Source organism: Onychomys torridus, chromosome 8 (genome assembly GCF_903995425.1).
Source record: "Onychomys torridus chromosome 8, mOncTor1.1, whole genome shotgun sequence".
Taxonomy (NCBI): Eukaryota; Metazoa; Chordata; class Mammalia; order Rodentia; family Cricetidae; genus Onychomys; species Onychomys torridus.
The window spans coordinates 107,190,271-107,212,166 of NC_050450.1; the positions used below are offsets into that span (position 1 = coordinate 107,190,271).

General features: G+C 52.4%; 2 protein-coding genes across 4 annotated transcripts in view; one reads left to right on the forward strand and one right to left on the reverse strand.

Annotated features, from left to right (window-relative positions):
* Card14 (caspase recruitment domain family member 14) overlaps positions 1-14,229 on the forward strand; it is a 28,284-nt gene extending 14,055 nt beyond the window's left edge. Inside the window, exons 11-20 of the mRNA XM_036194640.1 lie at positions 850-910; positions 1,076-1,268; positions 4,278-4,404; positions 4,684-4,921; positions 5,857-5,920; positions 6,562-6,673; positions 7,985-8,158; positions 9,114-9,235; positions 10,062-10,177; positions 10,670-14,229. Of these exons, the coding sequence (XP_036050533.1) occupies positions 850-910; positions 1,076-1,268; positions 4,278-4,404; positions 4,684-4,921; positions 5,857-5,920; positions 6,562-6,673; positions 7,985-8,158; positions 9,114-9,235; positions 10,062-10,177; positions 10,670-10,877 (1,415 nt within the window). The 3' untranslated portion in view covers positions 10,878-14,229. The remainder of the gene's footprint in view (positions 1-849; positions 911-1,075; positions 1,269-4,277; positions 4,405-4,683; positions 4,922-5,856; positions 5,921-6,561; positions 6,674-7,984; positions 8,159-9,113; positions 9,236-10,061; positions 10,178-10,669) is intronic.
* The window catches only part of Sgsh (N-sulfoglucosamine sulfohydrolase), a 19,726-nt gene continuing 1,182 nt past the window's right edge, over positions 3,353-21,896 (reverse strand). Inside the window, exons 2-9 of one of the 3 annotated variants that reach the window (XR_004945591.1) lie at positions 20,064-20,224; positions 18,491-18,596; positions 18,005-18,155; positions 17,410-17,566; positions 16,989-17,070; positions 13,507-13,710; positions 11,987-12,697; positions 3,353-3,749 (exon numbers count right to left, since the gene is read on the reverse strand). Coding sequence is in view for 2 of the 3 variants with exons in the window: in XM_036194643.1 (XP_036050536.1) it covers positions 12,138-12,697; positions 13,507-13,710; positions 16,989-17,070; positions 17,410-17,566; positions 18,005-18,155; positions 18,491-18,596; positions 20,064-20,224 (1,421 nt within the window). In the remaining variant the exon portion in view is untranslated. Of the gene's footprint in view, positions 3,750-11,747; positions 12,698-13,506; positions 13,711-16,988; positions 17,071-17,409; positions 17,567-18,004; positions 18,156-18,490; positions 18,597-20,063; positions 20,225-21,896 lie in introns of those variants that run through there. The other 2 variants (XM_036194643.1, XM_036194644.1) reach the window with 2 other exon arrangements.

The following is a 21,896-nucleotide window of genomic DNA, read 5'->3' on the forward strand; positions in this document are numbered from 1 at the left end:
TTGCCTGCATGTATGTCTGTGCACCACATGCATGCCTGGTGCCCACAGAGCCCAGAAGTGGGTGTGGCTCCCCTGGAACTGGAGTTAAAGGCAGTTGTGAGCCATTGTGAGGATGTGGGAACTGAACCCTGGTCCTCTGCAAGAACAGTGCTCATAACCGCTGAGCCATCTCTCCAACCCTTAGAATTGATCCTTAATTGAATTCAGAAATCTAGATGTGGGGGGAGGGGCAGCTAGAGAGATGGCTCAGCGGTTAAGAGCACTGGCTGCTCTTCCAGAGGTCCTGAGTTCAATTCCCAGCACCCACATGGTGGCGCACAACTATTTATAATAGGATCTGATGCCCTCTTCTGGCACACAGGTATACATGTAGAGCACTCATACATAAAATATAAAGAAATAAAATAAAAACAGACACAGTGTTAAGAAGCACTACATATCCTCACCAATTAAAAAAAAAAAAAATCAGCCAGCAGTGGTGGCGCACACCTTTAATCCCAGCACTCAGGAGGCAGAGCCAGGCAGGTCTCTGTGAGTTTGAGGCAGCTTGAGCTACAGAGCAAGATTTAGGACAGGCACCAAAACTACACAGAGAAACCCTGTCTCGAAAAACCAAAAATAAAAAATAAAATAAAACAAAAAAAAATCTAGATGTCAGAGGTGTCTTCATCTTGAGATGTTGGTGACTAGTTCAGGTATTGCAGAAGGATGCATGAAGCGCTCACCAGCTACTCTGATATTAGCAAAGATGAAATCAAAGAGCTAAGCAGGAAGGAGGGGACACAGCAGGGACTGAGTCAGGCGGGGGCAGGGCATCCTCTGGCTGCTAAGCATCCCATTTCCTTCCAGATCTCTCCCAGTCAGAAGACAGCCTGCCTGAGTCTTCACAGAGCCTAAATGTCTCAGAAAGGTGAGCTGCAGGCTGGGGACACCCCACTGAGTGGAGAAATAGAGCCTAGATGTGACAGAGCAGAGTCTGATTGCATCCTATCAGCACAGGGGAGTCAGAACAGAGAACTCCAGAATTCAGGGCTTTTCTGCTGTCTGTGCTCAGGTTGTGTCTGTCTGCCAACAGCAACGCCCCTGTGAGGCGGAGGCCAGCTCGCAAGATCCTGAGCCAGGTCACAGTGCTGGCATTCAAAGGGGACGCGCTGCTGGAGCAGATAGGCGTCATTGGTGGGAACCTCACCGGTATCTTCATTCACCGTGTCACCCCAGGCTCTGCAGCTGATGAGATGGCCTTACGTCCTGGCACCCAGATCATGATGGTGAGCAAAAGCAGGAGGCCATGCTGGTGCCAGGCTTCTGGGCCAGGTTAGGGAGGGTGTGGTAGGAGAGACAACGGTCTGCCTCTGACAGGGTCTCGGTTCCACAAGGGTCATGGGAGGGAAACCCAGCCCCCTTCCCAAGCCTGGCAATCTAGATCCTCCAGAGCCTGGAAACTCAGAGAAGGCCACAGGAATGTGTCAGCTCTGACCAGGGACCTTGGTGGAGTTCTCGAGATGAAATTCAGGGGCCTTGTACCTGTCACACAAGTGGTCTAGCCCTGAGTCTCACCTCAGCATTGGCCAGGCTTGAGAATGCCTTTCCAACGGTGTTGGATTTTCACTGTAGGTTTTTGTTGTTGTTGTTTCTGTTTTTTGTTTTTCATTATGTGTGTGTGTGTGTGTGTGTTTGTTTGAGGCAGGGTTTCTCTGTGTAGTTTTGGTGCCTGTCCTGGATCTCACTCTGTAGACCAGGCTGGCCTTGAACTCATAGAGATCTTCCTGGCTCTGTCTCCCGAGTGCTGGGATTAAAGGCGTGCGCCACCACCGCCTGCTACTGTGATGATCTTCTTGTCACTTTGTATATGTACAGAAATATACATGATATAAAATTCACCATTTTAACTATTGAATTTCATGGCAAAGTGTCCAAATCTGGACAGAGCACAAATGTACATATAAATGTAAGACACAAATTATTCTTACTAAGTGAATACATGGGTGTGGGGGGGTGAGCTTGATGTGGCCTAACAGCACCATTTTCTTGAATTATATGTGTGTGTTGTGCATACATGTATGCAGGTATGGTGTGTGTGTGTGCAATGTGTGTATGAGTGTGACTGCACAAATGCATAGAACACTTATGGGGGTCAGAGGACAACTTTGGGGGTCATATTCTCATCTTCCACCTTGCTTCAAGGCAGCCCCTCTCTTTTCAAAAGGATGTTTATTTCGCTGGGTGTGATGGCCTACGCCTTTAATCTCGGCACTTAGAGGGCAAAGGGAGGTGGATCTCTGTGAATTGCAAGCCAGCATGGTCTACAAACTGACCCTGTCTCAAATAAACAACAACAAAAAAAACCCACATTTGTTTATCTATGTATTTATTTATTTAATTTATTTACTTATTTATTGACTTATTTGTTTGCGTGTCATAGAACATGTGGAGGGAGGTCAAAGGACAGCTTGTTGGAAATGGTTCTCTCTTCCACCATGTGGGTACCAGGGATTGAATCTGACTTTTCAATCTTGGATGACAAGTAGCTTTACCAGCTGAGCCATGGGGTCACGCCTAGGGTCTCTCTTCTCCTTTTCCTTTTTGGGTTTTTTGGTGTGTGTGTGTGTGTGTGTGTGTGTGTGTGTGTGTGTGTGTGTGTGTGTGTGTAGCTTACTATGTAGCTCTGATGTCCTGGAACTCACTATTTAGACTAGACTGGCCTTGAACTCACAGAGCCCCTGCCTCCAAGTGCTGGAATCAAAGGCCTGCACCCCCTCACCTGGCTCTTCCATCTTATTTCTGCCTCTTACAACACCTGCTGCAGGCTCTCTGGTTCATGAGTCATGCCCTTTTCCCACGTCACATCTCAGTGTAAGAGTGCCAGCATCACAGATTTCCAGGGTTGGACTCAGGCCAGCAGGCTTGCACAGCTAATGTCTTTACACACTGAGTTGTCTCCCTGGTCCCAAAAGCACAATTGTTCAACTTTAAGCCTTTGAAATGATTTTTTACATTAATTTTTTTTTAATTTTGCCTGTGAGTGTCTTGCTGGCATGTATAACAATGTATCACCTGTGTGTCTGATGCCTATGGAGGCCAGAAGAGGGCATTGGGAGCCCCGGAACTAGAGTTACAGACAGTTGTGAGCTACCATGTGGGTGCTGGGAACTGAACCCAGGTCCTCTGGAAGAGCAGCCAGTGCTCTTAACCACTGAGTCATCTCTCCAGCCCCTACTTTGATTTTTAATTACTTGTATGTGTGGCAGGGGTATGTGCACATGAGTGCAGTGCCTGCAGCGGCCAGAATTGGACATCAGGTCCCCTGGAGTAAGAGTCACAGACAGTTGTGAGCTGCCATGTGGGTGCTCGGGACTGAACCTGGGCCCTCTGTAGAAGCAACAAGTGCTCTTAACCACTGGGTCAAATTTCCAACCTCCATCTTTAAGCATTTAAAAAAATATCAAGAAATGTGCCAGATGGGTTTCACCCCATCCCTGGGCCTCAACTGTTGGCCTCAATGAGAGAATTAGGAGTGGGCATTCCCTTTCAGAACAGTGTGTCCACAGTGAAGCAAGAGCTCCTCTTTCTCGAAGAGCCCACACACTCGGTGTCCATGGTCATGCCTGTCCCTTACACACACATAGGAGAGCTCTATGATTCTATAATCCCAAGAACGGCGACAGTCTGATGAGTCATTCTTGTTGCAGAGGTCTTCCATGGCATTGGAGAGAGCCGGGTCACCCTGAAGAAACTCTGGACTGACAGTCCTAAGACATACCACAATGTATACATATAGTAACACAGAAACACATATCTCCCTAGACCTAACCACACGAATGAGGGAGGGACCATGGAAGACCCACCAGATAGGGTTTCACAGATGGGAGAGGTTTGGGGGGGTACTCTGGTACTAAGTGGGTGAGGATCCGTGATGCCACTCAACAGCCCCATGACACAGAATAGTTGGGCCCCAAACATACAGAATCCTGATCTAGAATGACCCAGAATGATCTAGAACGTCCTGAGGTCTATTTTCAACAGAGACTGTCCTCAACAGTGGAAAGGTTAGGGGTGGGTTGATGGGCTGGGAGTGTGTACGATGCATATGTGTGCAGCTTGATGCTGTAACAACTAACCCCACACACAGCTGTGACAAGAGATTCTGACAGGCCATGATAAGCTAAGGTGGGTGGGTGGCTGTGGAGGGCCAAGAGCTTCTCTGCCAGCTCCCATTCCTTCTCATCTCAGCTGCCACACCGTCTTGGTGAGAGTCCACCTTCACGCTTTGCCCTCAGGTGGATTACAAGCCAACTGAGCCATCATTAAGGGCCACTCTGGAGAATACCACGCTGGAGCAGGCTGTGGGGCTTCTCAGGAGGGTGAACGGTTCCTGCTACCTGTCCGTGAAGATCAACACTGAAGGTACCAGCCCACGCTTGCTCGGCTCTCCAGTCTCCTCCTCGGACCCTAAGCCCTTAGACTCTGCAGTACCTCCAGAGCCCATGTCTACCAAGGGCCAAGGCAGTGCAGCCAGGCTCACCTTGAATCCCCCCACGCTCCAAAGAACTGGAAACTTCCCTCCATCCCACTGGGCCCAGCACCAAAGCGGCTCTGTGACTTTTCCTCCTACTTTCACATTTTAGAACCTTCCTGTGTAAGTTCCAAGATCTGGGATCATCAGTCATGGATGTCTTTTATCAGGTTATAAGAACTTAATCCAGGACCTAGATGCCAAAGTGGTGACCTCTGGGGATTCCTTCTACATCCGAGTCAACCTGGCCATGCAGCGAAAGGGAGGAGGGGAGCTGCATACACACTGCAATGATATCCTGCATGTCACTGACACCATGTTCCAAGGTCGGAGCTGCTGGCACGCCTATCACGTGAACCCTTACACCATGAAAGACACGGAGCCTGGTACCATCCCCAACTATTCACAGTGAGTAGCTGCCACTGGCTCTACACGTCCCCAATTTCCAAATATCACATCCGCTGTCCCTGCTACATGTTGAGGTCCCTCTGAAAGGGCAGAATCAGTAGCCCTCTTGAAAGCCTCTCCCCACACTCTAAAGGTATTTGCTGACCAGCAGTTTTAGAGCTGACTGGAGATTGAACTCATATGGAGATAGGACTGGAACCATAAATCTAAGTGTATATATCCTAGACTCAGCAAAACAGGATATGGGGAGTAAAAAGTGTACGTCTCCGTGGATCCCCTGCATCCTGCTCGCCACTAGTAATTTCACGCTTACAGTTCAGCCAGTAACTTCAAAGAACTACCTCACCCCGAGCCCCCTTGTCCAGTCCCGAGATACATAACCCCCTGCACGTAAACCTTTCCTATTTAAACCCCTGGAAGTGAGTGCTGGCTGCTGTCCTCCTCCACCCACTGTGTCGAGTGTTGGACATGGACCAAGCCCGGGCTTGCTTTACTACTTATAAACCCTGTGTGCTTGCATCAGATGTCGGCTCTGTGGTGGTCTTGCTTGGGGGTCTTGTGACACGGGCACAACACCTCCTGCACAGGAGGAAGCACAGTCCTTCCAGAATTTTCCCTGTCCTATAGCAGAGCATCTACCCAAGAATAGAGACTGGAGAAAAGGTTAACTTCTAAGCATGGGGTCCCCTGGTGGTAGTACCCTCTCTGTTCTATGCCCTGGATGTTCATTAGCCCCCACGGGGACCAATGTGGGACAGTTAAATTAGCATGTCCTGGCCTGGCCTGAGGCTTAGAAGATACTTCAAAGCCCAGTCTCTGAGCCTGGATGGAGCACTCCAGTCTCTAACCCTGGGGTGTCTCCAGCCTGTATGTCACACTTGGCCTTAAGGCTGCTCAGTCAGGCTGTCAGAGCCTCTTTTCCTCCATTTGCCCAGGGCTCAGCAGCAGCTCCTGGCCCTCATCCAGGACATGACTCAACGGTGCACAGTTCCCCGCAAGGTAAGCCCCTAGTCAAAGAGTATGGTCTCCTGGGGTGGGCTGGAGAGACTGGGATGCTGTGGAATCCTGTGTGCAAAGTGTGGACCACGGAGCTGTGTGGGGCAGTATCTGGACCCTGTGTACCCCACCAAGCCCTCAAAGGCCTGCAGGCCTTTGCAGTGGGCCATGTGAACACACCAGGCTCCACTCCCAAAGCAGCTCCTGCTTGTCCTCACTCTCCTGGTCCCCTGTCTCCGACTCACCACCTCCTTGTTCGTGTTTCCTCTGAGGTCGGGCACCTTGTTCTCTTGGGACACAGAGCACCTTTCACTTTGAGCACCCATCTGTCCCTGAGCAAGGTGCTGGCACATTCCTGCCTGGAGCACAGCGATGCTAAGTTGGGAGGGGTCTGCTCTTCTTTCTGCCTTTTGCACCCCCCCTTCCTGCAGAGCCCTGTTGCTTGAGGCCCCTCCCCTGCCTCCCACCCACTGGGGTGGGGCTTGGGAAGCCTGCTTGCTCCATGGCACAGCCAGACTGTTCAGAAGCTGCTCCGGATTTGCTTATGGGGCAGAGTGCCAAAGTAGGGAGGGGTGCCAGGCCCCAAACCCGCTGTTGGTGGCTGAGCCTTGCCCCTTCCTATCTCCCTGCTCTTCCTGTGACAGCCTTCCGGAGGACCACAGAAGTTAGTACGCATTGTCAGTGTGGAAAAAGCCGGCGCCAGCCCTCCCTCTCCGTCGTTTGACCAAGGCCAGCCGACTTCTGGTAGGGAGGAAGGTGAGGCCCAGCCAGTTGGCATAAGCACCATGTGGGCATGAGGGCACTCGTGGGCAGTACAGTCAAGGTGGTGTCTCTCACTCAGGTCAGGGGCTGTTATATGTTTATTTATTCTTGTGTATAGATGTTTTGCTGCATGCACTTACATGCACCATGGCATGCAGTGTCCCTGGAGGCCGGAGGAGGGCATCAGATTCCCTTGGGACTTGAGTTACATACAGGTGGTTCTGAGTCACCATATGGGTGACTGGTCTCTCTGGAAGAGCAGTCAGTACTCTTAACAACTGAACCATTTCCCCAATGTCCCCTCGCCCCCACCCCAGGCTGTTTTGGTTTTTTTTACAGATCATAATGTCTACATGCCTTTCTGGACAGCAGTTAAGCAACATATTTGATGTCCTTTAAATGGCCATGACTCTTGCTGAGACCTGACCCAGTGAAATTTTCCAAAGCTACTAGCACACAAATATGTGCAGGAGTCTGTTTGGAACAGTGAGAACTACCAGATGCCCAGTGTCACACAAGGGAGGTCACTGGGTGGTCAGTGTGCATAAGGTCATGCTAGAAGTCTGACCATCACAGGCTGCACAATGATTAGAAGTGAATCCGGTAGAAGACAAACCGTCCACTTTCTCTCAAGAAAGTTTGGGTGCATAATATAAGATGGATACTAAGACTCAAGAGATGGCTCAGTTGTTAAGGACACGTACTGCCCTTGTAGAGGACCCGTTTACAAGCACCTGTAACTCCATTTCCAGGGGATCCAATGCTATCTTCTGGCCTCTGCAAGCATTAGTGTGCGCACACACACACACACACACATGCACACACACACACACACACACACACACACGTGCACACACACACACACACGTGCACACACACACACACACACACACACGTGCACACACACACACACAGGTAAAACACTCATACACATAACATAAAATAAATAAAAATCCAGAAAGAAGCAAACGGTCCAGCAGGCAGAGGCTGAGGACCCTGTGGCTTCAGGAGCAGGGCTGAGTGAAAGACAGGGCTGGGCCAATGGGGAAAGAGGGAGAAAAGGATGAGGGAGGAGAGAGAGGGCTGGGGTGAGAGACAGGGCCCCAACATCCTTCCTTCAGGAAGAACCAGGCTTCTCTCACAGTCAGAGGCTCATCCTGAAGAGCTGACAGCTCTGTGGTCATCCAGTCAGCCATGCCAGCATGCATAGTTAGCAGCACAGAAGCTGAGAATGTCCTATGTCAGTCTCTCCCCCGAGGAGGGTGAGGGCACAGGTGGGCAGAGTTCATAGCCTCTTCTCCACAGGTGGCTCCAGCATGTGCTTCTGGGCAGAGAACTGCTTCACCCTGGCCCCATACACCCTGGTGCACCCCCACAGGCCTGCCCGGCCCCGGCCCGTGCTCTTCGTGCCCAGAGTAGTTGGGAAGATCCTGAGTAAAAAGCTCTGTCTCCTCCAAGGCTTTAAGCAGTGTCCAGCAGGTATGCACTCAGACTGTGGGCTCTGCACATGCCCAGAGAGAGAGGGTGATACTGTGGGAGATGAAGGGCCAGCCAGCAGCAGGGCAGAAGGGAGGTGGGAGCTGGAGGCAGTGAGGTGGTCCAGCCAGCCAGCCAGCATGGACAAAGGCACACAGAACACTGGGCTTGAGCCACTGCTCTGGTGGCCAAGGAGAGTGGAGGCCAGGTGTCCAGTTTATAAAAACCTTGACAGTTTTGAAAGAGGGGAGGCTTGATATTCGAACACCTTTCTTGAAAGCAGGATGGAAAATGGCAGAAGGCCTGGCCAGGGAATGTGCTCAACTACTGGAACTTGGGGGCCCAGGGTTCCCAGCAATGCTGAGGTGGTGGGGAGGGGACTCCTGAGATGTATACAGCTGGGCTGCCTTGATAGGTAGACATAGGCTAGGAAGGCTAACCGGCTGGGACCGTGAGAGCTGTTCAGGAAGTTCCAGATGGGTTCTCAGCCTCAGCACTAGGCCATCTGAGGCTTCCATTCTCTATTTTGTAGCTGTCCTGAGCCCTGTAGGATGTTTGACAATATGCACACAATGGAAAATTGCCCCAAACACTTCCCAGCATCCCCTGGGGCCAGGACCATGCTGGGTGGAAAAAGTGATTTAAGGGACTGGTGGGAATCCTCAGTATTAGGAGTTGGATCCATCTATACATTTGGAGCTTGGGAAGTGACGTTGAGCATTGTCCATTTGTCTAGCTGTCTGTCTATCTATGGGTCCATCCCTCCATCTATCCTTCCCCTAACCTCACCTGCCCCAGATTCCACACGTACCATGCTCCTGGCTCAGGACTTCTGGTAGGAGGCAGGGTAGGTTTCTACATGGCCACTGAAAATGGTGGGAGACCTCCAGTGTGGGATGCTTAGCAGGGCTCCCTCAGGATCCCAGTGTATGACCACTCCATCTAATGTCACCACCAGAGTACTTGAGCCAAGAGGAGTATGTCACCTGGAGCCAGAGAGGAGATATCATCCAGGAGGGAGAGTCAATAGGTGACCACCACTGGGTCACCCGGCATGCTGTGGAGTCCCTCATGAATAAGGTAAGGTAAGGGTTAAAAGGCTAGTTTGGGGGGTAGCAGCTCCTGCCCAGACTTGTCAAGGAATCTGGGGATTCACTTATGGGGCCCTAGATACCCAGCTTCATGCTCTACAGGAGGGACAGCAAAAGACCCAACCTTGTTCCCATCATCCATTGATAATGCTGGACCACCTTGGGTGGGCCTTTGCCTCAGTTCCCTTGATTTGGGATGTTTAATAGATGTTTGTGAATAAATGAAAATAAATGGAGACATTAAGACTATCATTTCACAGCTCACATTGAACTGTCAAGTTTCATACTTACACAAGGAGCAGGAAGGGTACACACACACACACACACACACACACACACACACACACACACACACACCATAGAAGGTGACAGCTGGCATTGTCTGATTTTTTTATGCACACTGGTGTTTTGCATATGTATCTGTGTGAGAGAGTCAGGTCCCCTAGAACTGGAGTCACAGACAGGTGTGAGCCACCATGTGGATGTTGAAAATTGAACCCAGGTCCTCTGGAAGAGCAGCCAGTGCACTTAATGGCTGAGCCATCTCCCCAGCCCTGCATTATCTGATCCTTAAGGTTTACACTCCATGCAAAATCTATCTCAGTGTCAAAGGCTTTCAATCCCAGATTTTCCCAGGGACAGATCAAATGGACGTCACCCTTTAAGAGCTACAGAGGGAGCCCTGGTGCGTGCCTAGAGTCCTCTCTTTAGGACTCTTCTACACAGCCCTGCTCTCTGCTGCATGGGGTTAGTCTCCCTTCCTCCCAGAACTGAGGCCCCCAGAGCTTAATTTGCTTCTCTATGCCCTCCCAAAGAGCACCCACGCCCTGCTGGATGTCCGGCTGGACAGTGTCCGTGTCCTGCACAGGATGGACGTCTTCCCCATTGTCATCCATGTTTCCGTCAACGAAAAGACAGCAAAGAGACTCAGGTAGGTGCCTGCTGAGGACTAGACAGTGGAGCTGGGCAGGAGGGGCCAAATAGGGGCCTAAGCTCTGGAAAAGCTTGACATATGCCTCTGGAACACGCTAGAGCTCTTTCTATTCCAGCCTGCAGTGATGGCCTCACATCCTCAGGCCAGAGGCCAAAGCTACACAGTGCCTGAGGCTCTTGAAGCCTAATTTGTGCTGATTATACCCCCTATCACTTGGTATCTGGCTCAGACAAACATATCCTGCTGTCTGTGTCCTTTGGGAAGTGTGATATGCTCTGCACACCCCATCGGTGCATGCCACTTGCAGCCAAGTCCTGGCCCATGCGCTCCCCTGGGAAGGACTCCCATGCTCCTGCCCAAGGGCAATTTGATGTATGCTGAATCCTCTACAGGCTCTGGCCTGGACCCCTACAGTGCTCTCCTGGAAAGCACAATGGTGTACTTTCCTGGCTACCTTGCTCTCTTTGGGATGACGTCTCTGCTTTGCAGGAAGGGCCTGCAGCGGCTTGGCACCTCAGAGGAGCAGTTCCTGGAGGTGGCACGGCAGGAGGAGGGGGAATTGGACAGAGTGCCCTGTCTGTACAGCAGCCTGGCCTCTGACAGCTGGAGTGACCTGGACAGTCTGCTCAGCTGTGTGCGCCTGGCCGTTGCAGATGAGCAGAAGAAAGTGGTGTGGACGGAGCAGAGCCCCTGCTGAAGCCCCAATCTGGCTTAGGACTGTGTTGACCTCTATGTCTGTCGATGCCATTAGCAAACAACTCAACTTCCTTCTCTGGTCAGGGTCTGACCTCACGAAGTGCTCACAGCAGCCAGGGTGTAAATGATGATGCCACCTTCCCACAGCATGGCCTGGGCTGATGGAGGACTGGAGAACATTCTGCCATGTGGAGGTCCTTCCTAAGACGGGCTCAGTGCAAGTGCCCCAACCTCCTGTGATAATGGGAATAGCTTTGTGGGACTGTCCCCTCCTTTTACACTTTCGATGCTAAAGGATTCTTGCAAGCTTACAGGAGTAGCCATCCCTGCCCAGGGCAGGGGCACAGACTCCAGGCCCTGAGGGCATGGCTAACTCACCACAACTAACAGCCAGTGCTGCCAGACACCTGCAGACAAGGTTGCCATGGCACCCAGACTTGAGTTGCTCTTTGATTCATGGCCTCATGGCCAGCCCCAAACACCAGGTTTCTCTGGTAGATGACCTGGATAGAGCCAATGGACTCTTCCCAAGAGAACTTAACTCTCAAACTGACATTACACCCCGTGCAGGTGATGTCACCACCTAGCCATAAATGAATCATTTGGACAGGGTATTTGAGTCTCAGTGCCTAAGGTCTGGTGTGCTACTATGCAGGTCTGTGTACTTATTACACTATCATACAGAGCTTTTCCAATGCTAGAACCCATGGCTCTCCCTGCCTCCCAGGATGGAGTTGATGGTGGACAATGGGACAGACCCTCTCCTAGGTTTGCAGGCTGTGCTTCTGGCCCTTGGCAAGTGAAGGAAGGGAAAGGCTGGGCCAGAAGCTTGGTGTCACTCAAAGAGAGAGAATGAAAGGCAAAGAGAAAGTACTGTCACACCCTGTCCTCAGTCACCCTCAGAAAGGACAAGCTGAGCCCAGAAGGACCACAGGATCAAACTCATCACCTCTGAGAACCAGTGAGAACCCTCAGACCTCACCCCTCCATCTGCAGGTCAAATTTGGGATTCTGCCCTGCCCAAGTTTCCCCTACAACTCCTGGGTCAGTTCACACAGATGTGAGAACAGCAGTGTTCCTGGTGTGGTGGCAACATGAGGGAGTGCATACCTGAATGTCCTCTCCGGCAGGCAGGAGTGGCATCCCACATTATAGAGGAGCCCTCCTCAGAAGGATGTATAGAGAGCGGCTGTGGACACTGCCTCCATTGCCCCTCCCTTGGGCCTGAGTGCAGGCAGGCTGCCAAGTGCCCCAGGGACTGTCAGAGCTCGTTGTGAAGAGGTCGGCACTGCGGTGTGAGCTTTTCCTCCAGGATCCCGTCAGGGGCACACACCCAGGGGTCATGCGTCTCCCACTGCCATTTGGCCAGCTGGGCTTTCAGCATCTCCAGTACTTGCGAGAAGTGTGGGTCAGCGGCTAGGTTCTGTGTCTCTCGAGGGTCCCGGCTGACATCGTAGAGTTCCCAGCGTTCCCGGTAGTAGTAATGGTGGAGATCCTTATACCAGCCTGTGGGCTGGCCAGCTGTGGTTCGGTTCAGGAGGTCCTGAAAGGTCGGCGAGACATAGAAATCTTGGTCGATGGGAAATGGCATCTTGAAGCTGAGGTTGTGAATGAGGCGGAAGTTCTGGTGGTGTACCGAGCGCATGGGGTAGGACATGGTGACCTCGTGGTGGCTCTGGCTGCTGAAGACAGTGGCCCAAAGGGGCTCTGCCTCCAGCACTGGCAGGAGGGATCGGCCTGTGAGCTGGATCGTCTTTGAGCCAAAGATAGCATAGCTGGGATATGGAACGTTGAACCAGTCCAGGATGGTGGGCATGAGGTCTGCAAAGGAGTAACTCTTAGCAGGGGTTCCTGAGGGACACAGAGCCCTTCAGGAGGGGTGAACCCGAGCCCCTCTGGAAATCCCATGGGCACCCTGTAGGATCAGATCAGCAGTGGGGAGGGACTACTTTGGGCCACACCTCATCATTGGTCACCTCTGGCCTGTGGAGCCATTAACAGTGTAACCAGAGGCCCTGGCTTGCTGAGATCTAGGAACCTTCTAAAATCCCATGGACCAGAAGAACCCTGGGTAGGGAGGGCTCATCTAGTCACTCTGGGTTGGTTACATGATTCCCTTACTCATGGTTTGTGGTCACATGGAGAGGTGGGTGCATGCCAGAGGGAGCCTATCTCCTAACCCCTGAGAAGAACACAGAGGCACTTCCAAGCAATGGGCTTGAAAAGCTTCTTCCAGGACTGTTTAACTCCGCCCTCCATTTCCCACACCTGCAGCCATGTTTGCTCATTCATGGTGTGGGGCTAGAGAACCAGGCCCTCAGAACCGAGTTACATGAGAGACTCTGACCCTGAGAAAAAGGGAGATGTCACACTGGTTCTCCAGTGAGTAACCCACAGTCCATTAGTACCACCTGGGACCCCACCAGAAACTCGTGGTGTTGACATGACAGGGACAGGTCTCCCAGGTGACTCACTCTCATCATGTAATGGAGGAAGCTGTCTCGTCCTTGCCCAAGTGGTAGAGCACTACCTATGTCAGGGGAGCACTCCAGCATCTGACCCATGGCAGTCCCACTGAACACTGGCTTCTCCTATCCCCGCCCATGAGACAGACAGACAGACAGCCATACCTAGAAGGCTCACATAGGCCTCGCTGACCTGGCCCCAACGTTGTGGGTGCTCTGGAGATGACACCAACAAAGGTTCAGCTGTACCAGGCCAGTATAGGTTGGTCCTGCCACTGGGGAAGGGAATCCCATTGTCGGATGTGAAGATGATGAGGGTGTCGTTCAGTACGCCCGCACTTCTCAGCTCCTGGAGCACCAGCCCTACCCCTGGGGAGCAGGAGGAGGGGGAAGGCTCAGGTGCGTGTATCCATTCACCCCTGGGCTCTATTACTTTCTGGCCCTGAAACACCCTTTTGGTCCTTTCTATATGCCCAGTCTGCCCAACACCACACAGCTCCTGGTCTTGAGCAGGTCACATTGCTTCCAGGGACCTCTCATCCCTCAGAACTGCTGCCAAACCAGGCAGCTGCTACTGCCCCAAGCAGTCTTGTTTTAGACTCTTGTGTCTGTCCTGTGGAGCAGAGAGACACTTGGGTAGGAGCCTGAAGATATGACACCCCTCTAGGGCCCTTCTAACAGCTCCAGTAGGAACATGGTCCCAGTACTACCTCCTGTGGGGCTTGAAACCCCACCCCAGACACACCAGCAGGATCTGTGAATGTGACCAGACAGAAGTTAAGGATCGCAGGAGGACATTATCCTCGGGTGCCTGGGTAGGCCCTTCTTAGTGAAGCCAGGAGCGGTGACTCACTTCTGTAATCCCAGCACAAGACAGGCAGAGGCAGGCATTGGGAATTCAGGGACAGCCTGGGCTACCTAATGAGTTCCAGGCTAACCTGAGCTAGCAAGACCCTGTCTCAGAAAGTCAAAATGAGTTTTGATTGAAAGAGCAGGCACCAGCGAGAAGTCATAGCAGTTAAGGTGCTTGTCACGCCAGGGTCGGGTCACAGTTTGGATCCCAGAAACCCACATACCTGCCAGGTAAGAGAGAGAGCCTGCCTGGAATTCCAGCCGGGGAGGCAGAAATGGGATCCCAGGCGGCTGGCTCACAAGACCAGCCGTGTCAGCAAGCTCTAGGTTTGAGTGACAGACTCTCAGAAGTAAGGTGAAAAAGAGAATGAGGGTGATTCCCAACATCAGCCTCAGGCCTCCACATGCACACACATTTACACACTCACACACACTCACACACACACACACACACACACACACGCACACACGCACATTTACACACCCATACACACATGCACACAGATTTACACACCCATACACACATGAACACATATGCACACACATTTACACACCCATACACACGCACACACATTTATACACCCACACACACATGAACACATACACACACATTTATACACACATGAACACATACACACACATTTATACGCCCATACACATGTGAAAACACACACACATGCACACACGCACATAAAAAATAAAAGTTTTTTAATTAGAAAAAGAAGCGATGAGGCTGGAGAGATGGCTCAGTAGTTAAGTCCTGCGGGTCGCAGGAACAGATCATAAAAATTCAACTGGTTACGGCAAAGTCACTCCCTGGAGGGATCAAGGATTTCCTCCAGAGGAAGCCAAATTTTAAGGAGCTTTTGGTGTTATTTGGCTTGTTATGTATCAGCTGTCTGCTGTTATGAAAATCATGTGTGCCTTCGTAGTTTTCCCAATTGACTTTCCCCTAAGAAGGGCTAACAGTGTGGACCGATACATTCCAGGTATTTGGAGAACAGCCTCAGGAAAGGCTTTCTCTGGAACCAGATATCTCTCTTAGCCACTTTCAAGGACTAGCAGTAATAACAGTCCACATGAAAGTCTCCTGATTTAAGGTAAATTCCACAAGGAGACACTGCCTAGGTCAGGTGGATGTTAAGGAATAGCTTTACACAATTTAGCTCGGTCCCTCCTTTCTTACAGCCTTACTAACTTTACAGACCTTTAACTCCTTTCCTAAACACTTCTAGGAATATTTAGATAACCTTCTGTGCTGACAGCTATGCTCAGCCAGAACCCCAGTTCAAACCTCACTGTAATTATTGTCATTGGCAGCATCCAGCCAGGTCCATCCCCAGATGGAGGAAAAAGTACCTTATCAGAGATACCTCTATACTCTCTAAGAACAGACTTAAGCATTCTTGCCACCTGTTTGAGAAGGCCTGGCGGACGTGCCAATTAAGCTTTACTTCCTTTTTTCCAAACCTTACCTCTAGTTCCAGATCTCCCTTTAACCAGAGTGCATCTAGCTGTACACAGGTTGCCTAGCAACTGAGCACACTTTCCCCCACCCTACAGATAAACGGCAGACAGCTTGGACAGATAGGAGCCACAGGAAAAAAGACAGGTTTTTTTTCTCCCATTGACCTAGCAACTTCTAGATTCTTAACATTTTCTACCAATCATGTTTGAGGTTATAACTGAGCACATAAGATCCCTCTTCTTAGATGTTACCCGAATTTAGCCTTTAGTTAATTCATTCCCCATTGGTCACTTCCCTTTGGGTTGCAAATGATAATTAACAGTTATTGCTCCTCTATATGATTCTTATCACCCCTCCATTTGACCCTGGAAGCCTGGCTTTGCACTACCAAGGGGTTACTGCTTGTAAGTGTATATATACTGGGACTCCCAGGGCACGGGAGGACAGAGAAGAGAAAAGAGAATGGAAGAACTAGATGGGTAAGAACTGGAGAGGAACAAACCGAGATGGGGAAGAACCAGATTGAAGGGCTACAAGAGAGTACTAGATGAAAGATGAGGAAGAGCCAAATGGGGAAGTACTAGCTAGGTAAGAACAAGCTGAAAAAGACCTAGATGAGCCAGAATTAAGATGAGAGATTTAAGATAGAACTTAAGAGGGAGCAATAGATAAGTATAGAGAAATCAGGCAGGAAAGGAGCTAGGCACGAAAACAGAACTGAAGCTGTGTATACAGGATGTTATGCCAGAGGAATTAAAGCAAGTGGACTATGGACTTTGGTGTGCTGAGATTCTATTTCCCAAAAATAGTCCTCGCCGTTAGTAGTTCTCTCTCCTGAGGCCCTGGGATGTATAATATTAAGGCTGGTCCCGCTAATATTATACAAGAGTTAAGAGCACTAGCTGCCCTTCCAGAGGACCCAGGTTTGATTCCCAGCACCCACATGGGAGCTCACAACCACCTGTAACTCCATTCCAGGGGATCTGATGCCCTTTTCGGGCCTCAGCAGGCACTGCATGCATGTGATGCAATTACATGCATGAAGGCAAAACACCTACACAAGTGAAGTAGAAGTTAAGTGTTTAAGAAGAAGGGCTCTATACAAAAGTAGAGGAGACACACGGCTGAGCAGTGTGAAGCTGGAACCTGCAGCAGCATGGCCACAAGCCAAGGGACACTGACACCCCAGCCCTAAGAGCAACACTCACACCTTCAACACCACCCTGGCTCACACTGCGTTGCTGCTGGGACCCACTGTGTTGAGCTCAGCCTGGTTGAGAGTTCCAGGCTTGTGAAGAGAGAGACAGTCCCGGTCACTGGGACCCACCTTGGTCCATCCGGCCGATGGTGGTGTACTGGGCTGCTAGGTCTGCTCGGGCTGCCGGTGTGTCTGGGACAAAGTAAGGCACCTGAGGAGGAAGACATGTGGGAGCGTCTGAGAATGGATGAGGGGACAGGGACATTTTCGACTGGATAGAAGACAGGGTACAGCGCCCTCTCCCTGACTCTGCTGTGAACAGACTGGTCAAAAACAGCTTTATTCTATGTACATACACCTCTTCATCTCCAGGGTCCAAGGTTCTCTCTGCAGCCCACACAGAGGGACCTGGAGCCCACAGAGTCAAGTCTCCTTATACACACTATGCCACATCACTGGGGCAAGGGCTGCATGCTCTAAGGAGGGCAGGGTCCTGGATTGGGGAGGATGGGTTGTGTGTCTTGGAAGCATTGCAAAGGGCCCCTCCTACCATCACATCCTGAGGGTCGTAGGTCTGGGGTGTCCAGTCTGGAATGCGCCCCATGCCACTCTCCCCATTGCCAAACTTCTCACAGAAGGCTCCATACTGGGGCTGGGAGTGCCCGCAGCGGTGGGGGTCATGGAAAGCCACGTAGAGGAAGAAAGGCCTGAATGTGGGGGAGGGGTCAGTATGAGGGTCAAGGCCAGAACCAATGTCCTGACCATAAGAATCCCCCCTTTTTTTTTTTGGTTTTTCGAGACGGTTTCTCTGTGTAGCTTTGCACCTTTCCTGGATCTCACTCTGTAGACCAGGCTGGTCTCGAACTCACAAAGATCCGCCTGGCTCTGCCTCCCGAGTGCTGGGACTAAAGGCGTGCACCACCACCGCCCGGCAAGAATCCCAATTCTTAGGCAGGCACACTCTGGCTTGGCTTACTCCTACCCTGTCTCCCTCACTGCCTCAGTCTCCCCCTCCCCCTCTCCTGGGTATTTAGAATGTTTTCCTCTGTTCCTGCCACAGTCAACCGTGGACTCTGGGATGACAGCCTATGTCCACTGTTGAGAGTCCGGCCTCCCAGAGGGTGTCAGGACAGAGTCCTCCATACCTGTCATCATGAGTCTGCAGAAATTTCTGGACTAGTTGCTTAATTCTAGTGATGTTCCGCCCCACCTGCAGCACAGAGCTGTTCTCCTCCGTGAAGGCAAAGTCAAAGGGGTACACAGTCTCCGGACCCACGTGCTTCTTCCCAATGATGCCTGGGGGCGGACAAGAGAAGGGGTCTCCTGTCCAAAGTCCACTCTGTCCCCTTATCCTGCCCAAGCCCTGAAAGTTTGGCTTCTATGGGTGGGCAGTGTGGAGACTTTGGTCTGGTTCTAAGGGTGACTCAGAGCCCTGGACATCCCTCTCTAAGTGGCAAGGAAGGGTCACACAGTGGCCTTGCACCTGTATCCTATCCACAGACCCATGCTTCACCTCTGAGCAGGCTGGCCTGGCAAAGCAACAGGTCACATGGATTGAGAGTGACTTTAGCTTTGGCTGGAAACGGTCAGAGGGGACCACACGCCTGTACTGTACCCCGCCCACGCCTCACCTGTACGCACTCCAGCCTGGCTGAGCAGCAGCGGTAGGCTCTGCACCTTGTCGAAGGAGTTGAAGTGATGTACATCCTGGTGCAGCCCATACATGCCATTCTGGTGCTACAGATAGAGTAAGATTAGACTCCAGGACCCTTCATGATGCTGGCCCGAGGGGAACTCCACCCTGTCCTTCTCCCTCCTGTGACAGGGGACACCAGCAGTGGGGAAAGGAACCAGGGAGGATGTGCTCCAGCTGCACACTGAGTTTGAGGCAAGTCTGGGCCTGGACCCTGTCTCAAACAAGGTTGGGGGTTGTGCAAGATGGCTCAGCTGGAAAAGCGCTAAGCCTGATGGAGACCTGAGTCTGACCCCTGAGAACCACACACAGACTGATAGGGGCAAACCCACTCCCACAAGTTGTCTCTGACCTCTAGAGACTCATCGCGATGTGCATGGGGTGTTCCACTCCACTCGCTCAAACAAGGTAAATTTAAATTAAAACTTTAGGACAAGGCCAGACAGTGGTGGGCGCATGCCTTTAATCCCAGCACTCAGGAGGCAGAGGCAGCTTGATCTCTGTGAGTTCGAGGCCAGTCTGGTCTACAGAGTGAGTTCCAGGGCAGGGACCAAAACTACACAGAGAAACCCTGTCTCAAAAACAAACCAACAAACCCTTTAGAACAGAAAAACATATTAATGCAGGATCTCTGTATGTACCCGACTATCCTGGAACTCATCCTGTAGAACCAGACTAGCCATGAATTCACAGAGATCCTCCTGCCTCTGCCTCCCACATTCTGGGATTAAAGGAATTTAAAACAGAGACCTTGAGAAAGAAGTAAGTTCTGACGTGGGCAACAAGGAGCGGGACCCTCAGGGATGCTAAGCTCAGTGTCACAGCCAGTCACAAAAGGCGGACAACAGTGAGCCCACTCACAGAATGGCCCTGGAGTCATCAGATCAGAGGCAGCATGGAGCGGGGTCTGCAGGCATGGGGCAGTAGTATGTAATGGGGCGGTAGTATGTAACGGGGACAGAGTAACAATTAGAGCAGGTTCTAGTGGGGGATGGTGGGGATGGCTGCTGTCATGTGATCACGTCTCACACCACTCACCATGCACTGAAAAACTGTCAAGATGGCAAATTTTATGTTTTATGTACTTTACCATAACAACAAAAAAAGGAAGTGCCTAAACATTGCGTGGGAGTGCCTGACCTACCACCACAGATCCGAGCGCAGAGCTGGGCAGCATGTGTGTGGGCTCTGTGCTAAGCACTTTACCCACAAAGCCATGCTTGGCCAACCCCCACAATGACCTGTGAGTGACATCTCACTGTGCCCTTCATGTCACAGATGAGGATGATATCTGCTCATGACCGAGGGGCAACAGAGCCCCTGAGCTGATGGGTGGTGAGGCAGAGCCCTGGTCTGCACCTGAGATCCCTGGGCTGTACCTGTCCCTGCAGATGCAAAGGAAACCAGACAGCACCTGGGCGGGGGAGGGGGGGGCTGCTCCTGCCGCAGAGGCCTGGGCCCTGGAGTCACCTATCCACCGCTCCTTCCTCCATCCCACTAGGGACTCTCACCTGGGGCAGGCCGGTGAGGAGGCTGGCACGGCTGGGGGAGCAGCTGCTGACAGAGGTGAAGGCATTGCGAAAGATGAGGCTGTGGTGGGCCAAGGCATCCAGGTGAGGGGTGGAGATGGCACTATTGTTGTACGCACCACTTTCAAAACCTCCGTCATCCGCTGAGGAACACAGAGCAGGCACGTTGGCTTGGCCTTGTGATGCTCAGGAGAGCATGCCGCTCCCAGAGGCAGGACACCCGAGGGAGGCGTTTATGAGGAAGCAGAGAACACACAGGCAGGCAAGATCCCTGAGAGGATGCGTTAGCAGGAGAGACAACACCATGGCTTGCATGGAACCCAATTCACGACACTCAGGTGGGGATGTTACCAGGTAGGCCAGTGTGGGGAGCACGACACCACAACAAACTCGGTGGTGGCCTGATGTGATCACTACAGGCTACTGAGCCACCCTGGGCTCTGCAGATACCTCACGAGGAGGTGGCAGCCAGCCGGGAGAGCCGTGCCCAGGACACAGCCGGGGACGTGTGTGTGTGTGTGTGTGTGTGTGTGTGTGCGTGCACGTGTGTGTGTGTGTGTGTGTGTGTGTGTGTGTGTGTGTGTGTGTGCGCGCACACGCCACACCTCTGCCTCTTGCTGAGACACAGTCATCTTCCCCAGAGGCTATAGCCTTGGCAAGCTAATCTTCCCTCCACCCTGCAGGAGGCCCCTGAAGCCTAGAGAGGTGACATGCAGCACACACAGCCACCACGGGGCGGCGGAGGAGGACAAGCTGTCCAGACCCTGCAGCCTTCCCTCCACCCTGCAGCAGGGGACATGGGGGTCCCCAGAGGCAACATGTCACCCCCCTGCCTCAGAGGCAACAGTCCTCGAACAGAGGTGGATGGCCAGTTCCAGCCCAGCTACCATCCTCCATCCCGAGCACCAACTGGGCAGGCGGGAGGTCGGGCGGGAGGACAGATGACAGATGACAGACGACAGACGGGAAGGAGGACAGACGGGAGGACGGGCGGGAGGACGGACGGGAGGACGGGCGGGAGGACGGGCGGGAGGACGGGCGGGAGGACGGGCAGGAGGACAGACGGGAGGACAGATGGGAGGACAGATGGGAGGACAGGCGGGAGGACAGATGGGAGGACAGGCGGGAGGACAGATGACAGACGACAGACGGGAAGGAGGACAGATGGGAGGACAGGCGGGAGGACAGATGACAGACGACAGACGGGAAGGAGGACAGATGGGAGGACGGACGGGAGGACGGACGGGAGGACGGGCGGGAGGACGGGCGGGAGGACGGGCGGGAGGACGGACGGGAGGACGGGCGGGAGGACGGGCGGGAGGACGGGCGGGAGGACGGGCGGGAGGACGGGCGGGAGGACGGGCAGGAGGACAGACGGGAGGACAGATGGGAGGACAGGCGGGAGGACGGGCGGGAGGACAGAGGACAGACGGGAGGATAGGCGGGAGGACAGGCGGGAGGCGGTGGGAGGATGGACAGGAGGACGGTGGGAGGATAGGCAGGAGGACAGACAGGAGGATGGTAGGAGGATGGGCAGGAGGGCGGGTGGGATGTAGTCATGTGTGGTGTGCCTTCTGCTGCAGGCCAGGAAGGATCGCTGCTTCTGCCCACAGAGGTCTCCGTACCTGCCTAAGACCCTGAGATAGACTGAATCGTATCCTTCCAAAATTCATGTCACTAGCTCCAACAGTTCAGGAGGACATGAGTGTGGGGCCAACCCAACAGGGCCGTGACATTGCTCTATCATGTTAGGAGATGAGACGCTTGCCATCTAAAAGCCAGGAAGGCCTCCCCAGAAGCCGACTGAGGAGCTGG